Source organism: Protopterus annectens, chromosome 5.part0 (genome assembly GCF_019279795.1).
Source record: "Protopterus annectens isolate FY-2018-M chromosome 5.part0, PAN1.0, whole genome shotgun sequence".
NCBI classification, from domain to species: domain Eukaryota; kingdom Metazoa; phylum Chordata; order Ceratodontiformes; family Protopteridae; genus Protopterus; species Protopterus annectens.
Window position 1 is genome coordinate 1,639,158,749 of NC_056735.1, and position 16,272 is coordinate 1,639,175,020.

General features: G+C 37.1%; 1 protein-coding gene across 1 annotated transcript in view; it reads left to right on the forward strand.

Moving 5' to 3' along the window:
• The window catches only part of SYNJ1 (synaptojanin 1), a 2,168,218-nt gene that overhangs the window by 1,459,095 nt on the left and 692,851 nt on the right, over positions 1–16,272 (forward strand). The window contains exon 22 of the mRNA XM_044071423.1: positions 14,222–14,300. Coding sequence (XP_043927358.1) covers positions 14,222–14,300 — 79 coding nt within the window. The remainder of the gene's footprint in view (positions 1–14,221; positions 14,301–16,272) is intronic.

Here is a 16,272-nt window from a genome sequence, read left to right on the forward strand (position 1 = left end):
TTATAAACAGAACAGTCACCGAAGGAACTATCCCAACTATCTGGAAAATCTCCCATATCATTCCTCTTCATAAGGCTGGTGACTCTACTGAACTCGCAAACTTTCACCCTATAGCCCTACTCTCTCCACTAGCAAAAATAATGGAGAAGTGCATCCACCAACAACTCCTCTACCACTTTCTCCACGACAATTTACTTGCCAACTGTCAACATGGCTTTAGACCATTCCACAGCACAACGTCTGCCCTTCTATCCTTTTCTGATTGTATCATCACAAATCGTAATAACAACTCCCTATCATCTGTACTCTTTATTGACCCCTCAAAAGCCTTTGATATGGTTAACCATCACCTTCTTTTGGATATACTTAAAGCTCTCTCACTTGATACACAGGCACTACACTGATTTAGGTCCTACCTAGAAAACAGATAACAAGCTGTGCTCTGGGACAATGAACTCTCTACACACCTTCCTGTTTCCCTTGGTGTACCTCAGGGCTCTGTCTTAGGCTCTCTCCTATTCTCCATTTTTATTAATGATCTAAATAATACAATTCCTCAAGCTACCTGCATACAGTATGCAGATGATTCTACACTAATTTGCTCTGCTACTTCCTTACCAGAACTCCAATCGATTACTCAGAATGTATTTAATAAAGTTGAAAGTTGGTTCCTACAATGCTGCCTTCTCCTGAACGCCAAAAAAAAACAAAATTATTACTCTTCATTCCTACAATAAAGTCCTCTCAATTAGACCTTACAGTGGCATCCAAAAATGGCACTGTAATATCTCCAGAACCAATCACCAAACTCTTAGGAGTGATAATAGACCATAACCTTACCTTTGACATACACATCAATACCACCATAAAATCAGTTAACAGAAAGCTAGGCACCCTTTATCGAATTAAACCCTACCTTATCCCCACAGCCAGAACTACTATTGCCTACACCCATCTCATCTCCACGCTACTCTGTGCCTCTCCCATTTATACCAATCTTTCCAAAAGCAATCTCCGCAAACTGGCACTCGCCTATAACAACATAGCTAGATTTGCCACAAACTCTCCTTTTAGAACCCACCATTGTCAGAATCTAAAACAACCTGGATGGCTAGAACTCCAAAATCAACTACTATTTCAACAACTTACTATCACACACAAGATCTTATGTCATCCTACCAATACTCCAATACTAACTAGTCTTATCACCCCCTACAAAAATCTCACAACCCTTTGCTCAGCCAATAGGTTATTAGTAACTTTGCATAAATCCAAGAATAAAGCTGGGGACACACTGTTCTCAAATACTATAAGAAAGTCTTGGAACATGCTCCCCAGGGAACTCTGCTCTCTCCTCTACATCTGTATTCAAAAAGCAACTTAAAGAATATCTCCTAACACACTGGCTATGCCCTTGCACAAATCCTGACTAAAACTCTCCTCCTTCATTTTTTATGCCTAGTTTTCTTAACACTGTCATCCTATCTTCTATTAACCTCTGGGAATATGTGAATTTCAGCCTACTAAAGTTACTACTGACACTGCCTTTCCTTAATCTGCTACTGAGCTTAAACTCGCTTAGCAAGCGCTCTTCTTTATAAATAACACTACCTTAGTTTAATCTGCCGCAGAGCTTAAACTTGCTTAGCAAGCTCTCTTCTGTATAAACATGACTCTACTTTAGTTTTCTTTTTTGAATTATAGCTTGTATACAGTTGTAAATCATGTTATTACTATGCTGTTATGTAAAAATCTTGTTTTTCTACTTTTAATTATGTACTGTGACTGTAACTGTAGTGGAGCTTTTCTTCCCAGGTCTCTGCTGAAAGTGGACGTGTCCAGCTAGACTAGTCCGGTCAGCAAATGTAAAATAAATAAATAAATAAAGTGAAACAAAGGCGAGTAGACCTTTGAATAAATGTATGAAAATATTTGGCATGGAATATGTGAATTCTGTACTAGTGGTTTAAAATGAATTTATGTATTATTACCCAAAGTACAAAAACTGGTCTAGGCTAGACAGAATTTACATTTCACCAGAACATGTGCATTTAATTAATGATCTTGATACGTACCCAATAACTATTTCAGATCATCTGCCAATAATGGCAAAAATAAAAGTGCAGGGCAATGATATAAAAATGAGGCACTGGCTGTTTCCCACCTCTCTATTGAAAAGAGAGGAATTTAAGAAATGGGTAGTGGAAATTATTCAGAGGCTATTAGAGAAGATAGGAGTGGGATTAAAGTGGAGTTAAAAATAGGGTGGAAATAAAAGAAAGGAGATATGGTTAAGAAGTAACAAGAATTATTTAGAGGGACTGACAAATGTTAAAGTATTGCAGAATAGGGGACATCTCATAAAACAAGAAGAGGAGCAACTGCAGAATGCTAAACAGAAAATAAGGGAATGCCTTCATAATATGCATGAGTTTCAAAGATTGCTATTAAGCAACTGTTTTTTGATAGTAACTCTAAAGCACAAAAACTTTTAGCACAACGACTCTGGCAACACAAAGTAGAAGGGGCTGTTGCGAAGGCTAGTGAGCCTATAACAAGAAAGGCAACAAGACATCCCCTAGCGGTATTAGAAATATTTTGGAAATTCTGAGAAAGTCTGTGTAAAGTAGAGAAATATGAAAATCAAGAAAAGGTACAAATGAAATTGTTTACAGAATAATTAAATATGCCAAGTTTAGAGGTAGATGAGGCTCAGTTACTAACAGGATAGGAGGAAATGAGATAAAAATGATGTATAACCAATCCACAGGAAAGTCCAAGGAATAGATGGTATTCCTCTAGAAGTTTGGAAGTTAGGAGGGAAGAAAACTGATAGAGATCTGGAGGGTTTTGTTTAACAGTAGTTTAAGAGGAGATGTACCACCATCCTGGAAGAAAGTGGCGGTAGCTGTAGTACCTAAAGAGGGTGAAGATCATCAGAGCCAGCTTCTACAGGCCCATTTTAGTACTAAAGCATGATTATAAAGTGTTTATGTCTGTAATGGCTAAAAGAATGGCAAAAGTGATGCCAAAATTGATAGATATGAATCAGTGTTGTTTTGGTTAGGGGAGACAAACATTTGACAACATTAACAGAACATTGATGATCCAGAGGGAAGCAGAATATGAGCAAATACTGCTGTTGTTGATGGGTCTTGATGCAGAGAAAGTGTTTGACAGAGTAAGCTGGGAGTTTATGAGCAGAGCTTTGGAAGCATTTGCATTCCCTGATAAAATTCTGAGGTTGATTAGGAGGATATATGAGGGATCGGAGGTGAAAATTAAAGTGGGTGGGGTCCTCTCTGATAATTTCAGCTTGAGCAGAGGAGCCAGACAGGATATCCTCTTTCCCCTTGATTATTTGTATTATATTTAGAGCCATTGGCAAAGAAAATAAGGGACTCATAAATTCAAGCATATAATTGGTAGGATAGTCAAGAAAAGCTGGCTGTATTTGCAAATGATATTATTTTATACCTGACAAAACCAGAAAGGGACATTACAGTGTTGTGGAACATTTTGAGACAGTTTCAAATCTTTTTGGGATACAAAATTAATGAATCTAAAACAAAGGCAATAGTGGTAAATTATGTATCCCCACACATATTGGTTCAGCAATAAACAAATGTATGGGGACATGATAAAATGATATATTTAGGAGTATGGATTAAAAATGATTCCAGTGTGGGGGCTAATGATATGTGGGAAGAGACTAAACAAAATATAATACAAAAACTGAGAAATTGGAAACTGTTTATAGTGCTATGGATGGTAAGCTACAACAGTTAAAATGTTTTTAGTGTTGTACACAGGTCAGACATGTTTTTATCAAGCAGAGGAGAAACTGTGGATAGCAGTTAATAAAGAGCTGAAAGATTTTCTCTGAGAGGGGAAGAAGGCTAGAGTCAGGTGGAATAAGCTGATTCTTCTAACAGAACAAGGCGGATTGGGATTACCCTATTTAAAGGGATATTTCAGAGCTACACAGTTAAGGCTCCTGTATGTAGCAGAAACCTATAACTCCAAATGGAAAGGGAGGATGATGAAACAAGGGGAAAGCTCAAGAAACAAGGAGAGACTGGGGTTTGGGATGTAGATCTTTAAAAAGAATAACAATAATCATATAGAATATTATATTCATAAAGTAGCAGAAAGTATTCTAAGAACTAAGCCAACACTGGAATGGAGAAAGGAGATTCTGCTGATAGGGGTGATTGCCATTAAGGATACAGACAATAGGCAAGAGGGGACTGGAATATAATGGAGAAAACTGGCAAAAGAATCAAGGTATTGAGAGCAAATAACTCGAGAGGAAAAGTAATAGATTGGGAAGACGCCAAGAATTTATTTGTACTGCAGGTTAGAGATTGCCTTCCCTGTCAAGGATAGATATCAGATTATAGGCAAAGAGAAAGAAATAGGGGATCCTAAATGAAAGACCAGCACTAGTAGAGTTTTTAGTAGAATGTAGAACAGAAGCTGCTGTTAAAAAAGGAATAACAGACAGTAGGCAAGAGGAGACTGGAATATAATGGAGAAAACTGGCAAAAGAACCAAGGTATTGAGAGCAAATAACTTGAGAGGGAAAGATACTAGATTAGGAAGACGCCAAGAATTTATTTGTACTGCAGGTTAGAGATTGCCTGTAATCTGATAATCCTTGATAGGGAAGGCAAAGAGAAAGAAATAGGGGATCCTAAATGAAAGACCAGCACTGGTAGATTTTTTAGTAGAATCTAGAACAGAAGCTGATGTTAAAAAAGGAATAACTTGTAGAGCATATAGAATATTGCATGATAACTATAAAAACAATCAGTGGAGGTTATAAAGGATTGAGAAGAGAGACTGTATAAGCAATTCACAAAGAAACAGTGGGGGATATACAGTACAATGAAAAAGTAATTGCCCCTTCCTGATTTCGTATTTGTTTGCATGTTTGTCACACTTACATTTTTCAGATCATCAAACAAAATTAAATATTGGACAAAGATAACCCAAGTAAACACAAAATGCAGTTTTTAAGTGATAATTTATTTATTAAGAGAAAAAACTATCCAAACCTACATGGTCCCATGTGAAAAAGTAACTGCCCCCCTTGTTAAATCATGACGTAACTGTGGTTAATCACATTTTTGGGAAAGCTGAGTTAAATTTCACTAGCCACACCTAGGCCTGATTACTGCCAGACCTGTTAAATCAAGAGATCACTTAAATAGAACCTGTCAGGCAAAGTGAAGTAGGCCAAAAGATCCCAAAAAGGAAGACATCATGCCGCGATCTAAAGAAATTCTGGAACAGATTAGAAACAAAGTAATTGACATTTATCAGTCTGGAAAAGGTTACAAAGCCATTTCTAAAGCTTTGGGACTCCAGCAAACCACAGTGAGAGCCATTATGCACAAATGGAGAAAACATGGAACAGTGGTGAACCTTCCCAGGAGTGGCCGGCCTACAAAAATTTCCCCAAGAGAGCAGCAACGACTCATCCAAGAGGTCACAAAAGAACCCAGAACAACATCTAGAGAACTACAGGCCTCACTTACCTCCATTAAGGTCAGTGTTCATGACTCAACCATAAGAAAGAGTCTGGGAAAAAATGGCATGCATGGCAGAGTTCCAAGGCAAAGACCACTGCGGACCAAAAAGAACATAAAGGTTTGTCTCATTTTTGCCAAACAACATCTTGATGATCCCCAAGACTTTTGGGAAAATATTCTGTGGACTGATGAAACAAAAGTTGAACTTTTTGGGAGGTGTGCATCCCGTTACATTTGGCATAAAAGTAACACAGCATTTCAGAAAAAGAACATCATGCCAGCAGTCAAACATGGTGGTGGTAGTGTGATGGCCTGGGGCTGCTTTGCTGCTTCTAGACCTGGGCGACTTGCTGTGATTGATAGAACCATGAATTCAGCTCTCTACCAAAAAATCCTGAAGGAGAATGTCCGGCCATCAGTTCGTGACCTCATGCTGAAGCTCACTTGGGTTCTGCAGCAGGACAATGATCCAAAACAGACCAGCAAGTCCACCTCTGAATGGCTTAAAAAAACAAAATGAAGGTTTTTGGAGTGGCCTAGTCAAAGTCTGGACTTAAATCCATTTGAGATGCTGTGGCATGACCTTAAAAAGGCGGTTCATGCTTGGAAACCCTCCAGTATGGCTGAATTAAAACAATTCTGCAAAGAAGAGTGGGCCAAAATTCCTCAACAGCGATGTGAAAGACTCATTGCCTGTTATCGCAAATGCTTGATTGTGGTTGTTGCTGCTAAGGGTGGCACAACCAGTTATTAGGTTTATTGAGCAATTAATTTTTCACATAGGGCCAAGTAGGTTTGGATATATTTTTTCCTTAATAAATAAAATCATCACTTAAAAACTGCATTTTGTGTTTACTTGGGTTATCTTTGTCTAATATTTAAATTTGTTTGATGATCTGAAACATTTAAGTGTGACAAACATGCAAAAAAATAAGAAATCAGGAAGGGGCAAATACTTTTCCATTGTACTGTATGTATGTTTCCCAAATATGCAGTAAAATCTAGAAGAGTTAGGATTTTTGCTCGGAAATGTTTACATAGATATTTTTATACCCTTAGTAGACTCCAGAATTTTTTTTCCTCAGGTAGACAGCAAATGTTGGAGGTGTGATGGGGAGGAAAGAGGTTACTGGGAACATGTTTTCCTGGGAGTTGAATGAGTTGGCAGATTTTAAAGATTTCCTGCAGATTACTGTGTTGGAGATACTGGGTGAGCAAATTGATGTAACTAGGGAAATTATTTTTCTGAGCTATGATACAGAACCGGATTTACCTGAGGCCTTGCCGAGTCTAATTATTGTGGCTGCCAAAAAAACAGTTACTAGAAAGTGGAAATCGAAGTCTAAACCAACTGTACTAGAAGTAGTGAATATAGTAACAAAGATAAAACAACTGGAACTGGGGTATTTAAAAAAAAGGTAGGAACAAATTACATAGGAAAAAATGGGCATTTTAGGAACAGTGCATACAGGAGAGGAAGGAAGACTTGAATGAGCTATGTAATGTTTGACTGACAATGATTGGGTAAATTATAAGTGACATATAATGTTTACAGCTAGGATTCTGTCAGTATGATCTGAGGTGTAAAATGCTTGCAGCTGGCATTATGCCAGTATGGTTTGTTTTCATTTATATAAAAGTATAATTGTGTATGTCATAAATGATAATTTAATAAAGATGTTTCTTGTCTAAATTAAAAAAAAAAAGATAGGACAGGAATTGAATAGTTTATGTAATGTTCCTTAAATTGTATAACAATATTTGTGATATATGTTTGCAAATGTGAACTTGTTAGTATGGTTTGATTACTTTTATACAAATATGTTTGCTTATGTCACAAGGGATAATTCAATAACAATGTTTAACAAAAAAGTAAAAGAGTAGTGCCATGTCATACACGGCGACATCAGCAGTGCCTCTCCATCTCCCCATGGGAGGAGCATTTAAGATTCTTCACTCCTACATGAGCTACAGTCAGATCATATCTTTATTTAGAAGCCAGAAAACTAAGGGCTACTGTGGCATCTGTGATCCTTGCTCTAAGAGACCTCTGAAAATCATGTTGTCCTAGCCTGGTTAATTGCTTGCCTCCTTATTGAACAACTGAGTTTTATATGATTAAAGCATACTAATGGGTGGTGGTACCTCCTGATGCCCTTGGAGGCTTGGGGATTCTACATAAGTGATTTAGATTTGGGGTAGGCTTTTCCATGGTTCACATCTAAGGGTGTTGTGTTTATGGCTGGTGAAGAGAATGTGTATAGATATTGGTGTGAATATGTGGCTGAGGTCTGCTGTATTCCCTACAAGGCTTTGGTAGATATTTCTTCAAGATTTCTGTGTATTGTAGGGTTCATTGTAGTGTTACTTGGTTGTGGAGTAAGAGAACGCTGTATGCTTACTTTCTTTCTAGAGATGTCGTCATCTAGTTTGAGTTGATATGTGCACCTCTTACAAATGGTCTATGTGTATGCCAGCAACAACTGGCTGTCAGTGTATATAAGGCAAGTTATACTACCTTAAGGTGACTAATGCATGCAGGCAGGCTGTGGTCCCATGATAGCTAAGATACAGTGTCAGTCAAGATTAAAAAGATATTCAGAGTCTAGAGGTGGAGACATAGCAGTATGCTATATGGATTATGTGCAGATGTGTGATACCCGGTAGTGTACAATAGGAGCTGTTTGTAGGACTTCAGTGTAAAAACAGACAACAGGTCATGTAGTAGGAACTATTCACAGAAATTAAGTCTGCAGTTGTAGCAGACAAGACATCAGTCACACCATGCCAAGATATAACTGGGTACCAAGAAAAAGGAATAGTGAGGTACCAGGAGTCATACTCAATCCACACTGACAGCGGATATGTAATGTGATACACCAACATTTTACCATGGTCCAAGAAGACAGTATAGAAAAGTTCCAAGAAAAAAACTGTCACAGTACAATGTAATAGGGTCAGTTGCTACAGTAACAGTAGATGTGCGGTGTGATTTAACAGATGCATTCAGTGTTCCAGCGACTGAGTACTGGTGTCACAAAACAATAATGTGGCAAAGCAAGTTGGCTATGATGCCCACAGCAGCAAGAAGTAGACATTGTGGTACAATAAATAGGATGGATACCACAGGAAGCAGAAACTAGCTGAAAAGTAGAATTTAACCTAGAAAAAAACTATAACAGAAGCTACATTTTAATGAGTCACTGTTACTTTACACAGCGTTTACTGCAAGCAGTATAATCTGTAAATTCATATAGCCTTGAGTTAGAACAGGACAGCAGAGTTCCACTACATGCATCTCAGTAATACTCAGTACAGGCACACCCACGCACAGTCAAGAGTAAAAGTAACAGTTGGTATAATAGAAAGTAGAACTGAGTTTTGTTTGAATGCTGAGGTTCCCAACAACAGCAGTTTTGTGCTGTCAAGCCAATGTAGCAGTTTCAAATCTGACTCTGTATACAAGGTCACTATTAAGGACAATATGTATTAAGCAACTTTATCGTATTATAACATTTGTATTCTGTGGTTTGCTTGATTACTGTTTAATTACTATGTGTGTGGAGTTGTCTGTATCTGCTGGAGTGTAACCATGGATTGAACCTGAAAATTGTCCTTTGACATCAGTTTTCTGTCCCGTTAATAAATATAAATAAAAGCACATTAAATAAAAGTTAAAATTTCTTTGGACTAAAAATCAACACCACCTAAGAACAGTAGCTTTGGGGAGCATACATCTCAACTGTCCAGATTTTCACAGAATGTCCATGTTTTTGACACATGCTCTTTGACTATTCCTTATAACATTTGTGATTTTCTGGCAAATCACTGAGGATTGAAATCAGTAAATAATGACATTGAGTTTCTGACTTCATCTTCTTCAGAAAATTTATGCCAACACAGATCCTATTATTCTAACAACTTTCTGAGTTTATAAGAGCAATGTTTAACATCTGTCTCTGTTTTGGGGCCTTTGCCCCCCATTATTTTAGGCTTTGTCCAGATTTCTCAGACTAAGAGGTTGATAGGTATGCTCGGGAGCCATCACAATGTTGCAAATTATGTAAAACCTCTTGGGTCTATAAAGCAGTACAACACAATGTTAAACAGGAAACCAGCACACATACTAATTAGTGCAGTCTGTGGTAGCTGTGCATTTCCTGCACAACCAGGAGAATGCAGTATCAGTTGTGCACAGCCAGTAGCAAATCTGTTGGTCCTGAGTGTGTAAGGACCAACAGAGCTTTGCTACTGGCTGTGCACAATACTGCCAGTAGCAAAGCTCTGTTGGTCCTGAGTGTCTAAGGCATTTAGTTTACCAGAGTGTGGACAGGTGGGGCACTTGACAAGAGTGCTTGCTTGCCATTATCTAATACAAGACTCATCCCTAGTTTACCGTGCACAGCACTGCTCAGTTGTAATGGGAATGATTTCAGTGTCAAGTCCAGGTGCAAAGTCTAATCCGGCAGGAGTGTTGCACAACACTGTTATTTTCTATTCACTCAAATGTGAAATTATGCTCTGCTTGTTGCTATATGACACAGATTATAGTTGAAAATGGCTGATGTGGCTCAAGCCCACAATTGTGTTGTCAACAAGCAAACAGCAGTGGGTTTGCCTGGAAGCACTGCCAGATTGAACTTTCTGTGAATTCTTCCAGATCACCAGCTGCTAGACAAATTATTTAATTATTCAGATACTATGTTGTAAGCTGTTTTTGAAGATTTGGATTTCCATGAGATATTCTGAGATATTTTTGTAACAGCCTTTCTCACCATGTCTCAGAGGCCTTCTGTTTTTGTGATTTATAGTACCATATGAACTTATTTTCCATTTGTGCTCAAAAACATCATGTGGATATTCTGTTTCCTTTGAGGAAGAGATGTTGCAATAGCTCAGAAGTCTGTACAACTCAGATCTAATTTACTTTATTGTGAAGGGTCATTCTGTTGCATTACTGAATTTGCATTACCTAGTAAAAGTTTAACATTTTTTTGTCTTGCTTGTGCTAACAAAGTTGTTCCACAGGGAGCTGGGGTCCTATACCTTGTTGTAAACTGCTTTGTTTTTTGGCTAATTGTTTACAGTTCTTTAGAAGACCTGCCAGGCCGTTGACCTATTTTTAGGATAAGTGGTGGTTTTCATACTGACCAGGGGACATTTGGTCTGGCCTTAGAAAAATTCCCTTACTCTTTCAGTAAATGGCATGGGATCTTTTACATCTAGTTGAGCTAATATGTGAGGAATTACCATATAGACATTTTCTGAGATGGACACTTTCTCTCTGCCACCCTAAACGTTGGCTGCATGTCTTAGACTTTTAAACATTATGATTATAGAGAAATATTGAAAGATGATTTAAAAGCAAGCAGTACTTTCTTCTTGCATTTTTGAAGAAAGATATGGGGACTGTTGAAATCAGCATTAACTTTTAATTACTTGCCCAGAGTGGAAGTAGACATGGGCCATTGATATTGCTATTATGATACTGGGCATTTGCAAAGAGTTTTACTAGGTGATAAGTAACTAAACAAAGAGTGAGAAGGTCACACAGAAAAAACAATCAGTAAAAACTAAATGAAAACTCCAGCCAAGCTAGAACTTCCACTGAGTGACCTCTCAAACCTCTTGTATCAGAGGCACATGGGATATATGCAAATCACCCTTATGAACAGCAGGTGTTTCAGCTATATGGCGATTCTGAATGCCCATGACTTCTTTCTTTTTAAGTCATTTCAGTGGACAGTTTCAGGCCAATAAAGCCAAACCCCACTAGCTGTGGATAGCTGTGGATATGCATATTTTGGCCTTGTTATAACCTCATCAGCACCGCACAATGCACTGATAGGTGATAAATAACAGAAGAGGGAAATCCCTTTGGTTAGACAAGTCCATCTAGAAGATATGCAAATATGGAAATGTTTGCTTAAGGATACTTTATTTTATACATTTAATCCTACAGTACTTTGAGTACTTGAATGTTCTGCTGTTGAATTTCAAGAAATACATTTTTTATTAAAGTATTTCTATAAGTCTGTCAAAGTAAATGGTTAGAAAGAGTAGGCCAAAGCGGAGTATGTTCTAATTGCAAACTGGAAAATTAGGTTCCGAAAGTGTCATAAAGAACTGTGTGTGGTAATGTACACTGAAGCTTTTTATTTGGTGCAGCACCTCTGACATGTCAGAGGCACTGTGTGACTTCTTACAATTTTTTATTTTAACTAACTTGCCATTCCACACATAAGTACAGGTGAGTAAAATTGTACCTGGATTACTGCTACTTCATTACTTCATTTCTCTGAAAACTTCTGCATACTTATGTTGTCATGGAATATATTTAAGCAGTATGTAACAACTCAGTATCGGCAATGTAGGGTTTACCCATGACTGCTGTGTGTGCTTGTTCATAAGAGTCAAACCCTAGTGACTAAACAAAAGTGAATTATTCAGACATTAAACATATATAATTTTTACACAGTGATATTATTTAAAAAAGTGTCTTACCTTTTTTAATGAGATCAACAGAACAGTTCCCTTCAGTCTGTTTTCAGTGTACTGCAGTTGTGTGCATTTGTGTTGCGTAACATTTGTGCAGTTCATCGGTAGAAATTTAGCTGGTGCCACTGCTTTTTTTCCACTTAGGGAATTAAGTGTACATGCATTCCGCTCTTTAGTATATTTGCTCTTACTTCGCATAACAGGAATGATTGAAATATTGTTTTTTTTATTTAATTATTTTCATTGGAAGCATGTGTGTGTGAGAGGGTTGATTTTTTTTTTTACATCATCGATCTGGTCAAGTGTAGTTTCTTCACTTAATGCAGAAAATTGTCACCGGTAGTACATTATCATAGCTTCAGTCACAGTGATTTATCTTTATTGTGATGTACTCTATTGTGGAGCATGATCTCTTCATGTATGTTTGTATAATGCTTACTTAGCGAGTAAGTGTGAGCAATCAGTCTTTCACATTTTTGCCTATCATTGACCTCTCATTGTATAAATTTTAATATTAATTGTATTACTTAATCACAGAGCTTTGATTTCATTTATTAGTGACATGCCGTCATTATTTTTGTATTAATGACCTTCATTCATCCTCCCATCTGATGGCTTCTAGCATAATCCTCTTTTCCTACCTCTTGTCATACACATTATTTTCAGTACCACACTGTAACATCTGTGTCCCCCTAATCACAAAGAAGGTGTCAGAGGCTGAAAGCCATCATTGACAGCCAGCAAGAAACAAGGAATGTAACCTCTGTCCTACCCTCATGTAAGAGTTCACACAAATGTGAAGGGAGATTGACTTGCATCATTCCATGTCAAGCTTTCTCTGTTATTCCCATATAATTGCTTCCAAACCAGAGTTGCACTGATGATACTTCCAGCTTGTCTCTGCAACAGGTCTTCATTCATCCACTGACGTTAACAGAATTTTTGTCAATTCCAATATGTTATCATGTACATCAGAGTTCATAACCTTACGAAATACAGTAAATCCCTTAAAAGATTTTGTTGATTCTTTGAGCTTTTATTCATTTGATCTTCCATGCCAAATTCCATACAGTATGTTTTTTTTTACTAGTAGATTATGTTGCGTCACAAGAGATAGTCAGCTTTTATAAGACTGTAGCAATCAAACGAAGAACAAAGGTTGTGTAGAACCCTATAATGTGAAGTCTCAAACACCTGTTTGTTGAGGCATGTGGTTCATAGCATTTTAATTTCCTTTTAACTGAGTCCTCGTGCTTAGTCTGCAAAAACAATTTCCTGTCTTAAACACAATTTAGATGGTTTAGAGACCACAAAATTACTTTATATTCCAGCCTAAATCTTACCACAAATGTTAAGAACTGTCAAGTTTACCTTTGTCAGAAGTTGTTTTACTTTGCTCTGAAGTAAATACATCTTTCAAATGGTTATAAGCTTCTTCCATTGGTCACATGTTAAATTTCCACAGTTTTTAGATGGTTTAGAGACCACAAAATTACTTTATATTCCATCCTAAATCTTACCACAAATGTTAAGAACTGTCAAGTTTACCTTTGTCAGAAGTTGTTTTACTTTGCTCTGAAGTAAATACATCTTTCAAATGGTTATAAGCTTCTTCCATTGGTCACATGTTAAATTTCCACAGTTTTAAGGTGTGTTCCTTCCACTGGGCAAGTAAGTGAGTCAAATATTGCTCCTGCAAAGATTGCTGTTGTACATGATACTGTAGTGCAATTGCTTTTTATAGCATATTATTTATAAGTGTTTCATTTCAATTCACATATGTGAGAGAATTTTGTAAAAGATACAGTACTCAGGAGAGAGTACTTGGATGACCTTTAGTAAAAGTCCCTAGAACGTTACCGTTAATGTGCAAAAGCTCTGTACTCTCATAATGTATCTAATTCATGTGACTGGGAGTCTGAATTCTCTTCTCTTCCTAGTGATCTGTATAATCATACCTGTGGTACTTAATTTAATTTGTTGCAGGTTAGAATGCAATACAACTGAACTATGACTGCACTGTGAAAAAGTTTATTTGGATGTTGTTACCTTATTATCTTAACTAAAATTAATATATACATTGATACGCTATTGCAAAGTATGCAGCTGTAGACACCATAAACAAAAAAAAAAAAAATACGTGCCAGCCTTTTCTTCTTTACATTTTTTTTGTTGCTGTTTTAAAGGTTTGTAGAATCAAGAATGTGGGTGACATTCCTTGAAGGAAGCTCTGCTTTGGGAGCAGTGAGTTTAAATGGATCAGAGGTAATTTTTTCTCTATTTCTCTCTTTTACCATGTGATAAGGTTTAATATTATTTTATAAAATGGATATGAATGTGTTGGAATGTGAATATGATTACAACATTTTCCTTAGCAACTAAACATTGCATGAAACAGAGACAAAAGCATGAAAGATGTGAACAAAAAATAAAATGGCTACTACTTTACTAACATTATAGACGACTAAGAAAACTAACAAAACAACTTATCACCAAAGATAAGAAAACCTATTACTCATCCAGTCAAAACACACACACTAATAATACAGAACTGTTCTGGGCCTCAGTCAGTAAATAAGCGTACATCTAAGACAAGCTACATAGCCAACACCAAACACACACAAACAAAATGACACTATGACTAACCAGTTTTAATACTCTGTGCATTTATTAACTAAACAGGTAACTAATCAAGTGATTTGATGTCCCTTCTCAATCAAATAACCTCATTCAGTGTTTTTCCTTCCACTTAATTTCCACATATGCCATCTAAAAAGATTTCTCTACCTTCTTGTCAGTAAGTATTGGTGTTTTACAATGATCTGTATTCATCCCAATACTTTTCAGTTTAGTCATCAGTGACCTTATACTGCTACAGCTACAAATAAAATGCTACCGTAGTTCAATACGCTGGTGGCTCAACCCTAAAGACCTTGCACAACAATCATTCTTATCACTTGAAACATAGCTAAATAATTCACTACTACTAAACCTTAAAAACAACAAATAACTTCTGTTTACCCCAAAACACATCTGTACCAAAACAGCACTACTCACTATTGTTTCTACTAGCTACATCATGATGCAACAAGTAAACCACACAGAATTACTGGGTGTCATCATAGATGATCAGTTGAAGTTGTACCACTATGTATCACATACGCTAGGTTCATTATACACAGTAAAAAACAGGCTCAGTGACATAGCCATAAGACATATAACTTCTACTTTCTCACTGCCATTATTCCTCTATGCTGCCCCAAACTTCACTAACCTTCAAGACTCCCAACTGTCCAAACATGAGGAATGTTATAATAAAACAGCCAAATCTGCAGTAAACTGTAAGAACTGAACACAACACTGCTTAGCCCTCAGAGAATTAAAATGGTCAGAATTACCACATCACTTAACTCTCCCAGCTAAGTTCAATATACATATTCTCTGTAAGCCAGAAAATTATCCAGCCTTTAACAACTTCTTACAGCACTTCTCCCTCAGTAGAATTTTACACTCTAGAAGAAAAATCACTATAGTCAGTATAACCAAATCATCAAATATTGCAGGTGACTCTATATTCAGTTTGTCTAGCTAAACTGTGGAATCACACCCACTACAATTGAAATTCATTCAGAAAGCAAGGTAATTGAAAACAGAACTAATATGTCACCTATCAAATTAATGGATCTGCTCTTGTGTATCTGCAGCATAAATGCCACTATTATCTTCAGTTTGCCATATCGTCAGACCATTTCTCTTCATTCCGAATCCTGTGCCCCAGCCACTCTCCACCATTAGCCACATATTTTTCTAACATCTCCCAGCCATATGCTGTTTTTGTGAGACTGCTCACCTCTCCACTTTTATACTTCTAATATAATAACCATGTATATATAATTATCTGTGAACTTGCTTTATACCTCACCTCTTAACTGCAGTATTAACATTTTTTGCCCCAACCACTTCCTTCCCATATCTCCATCCATCCATCCGCAATCCGTTTTCCATTTTTCTACATGGTGACAGGGTGTTACTTCAACAGTGAAAATCATGCCGAGCCAAGGTTTTACACTGCTTGATGGCTAGCCCTGCAGCAGTAGTTCTTTCAAACCATGCACTCGCATGCACACTCACACCTGTGACCAATTTAGTGTGTCCAGTCCACCTACTACATGTCTTTGGAATGTGGGAGGAACCTCCATTTCTTTGAATTTCTAAGCTCTAAACACATGATCTATTA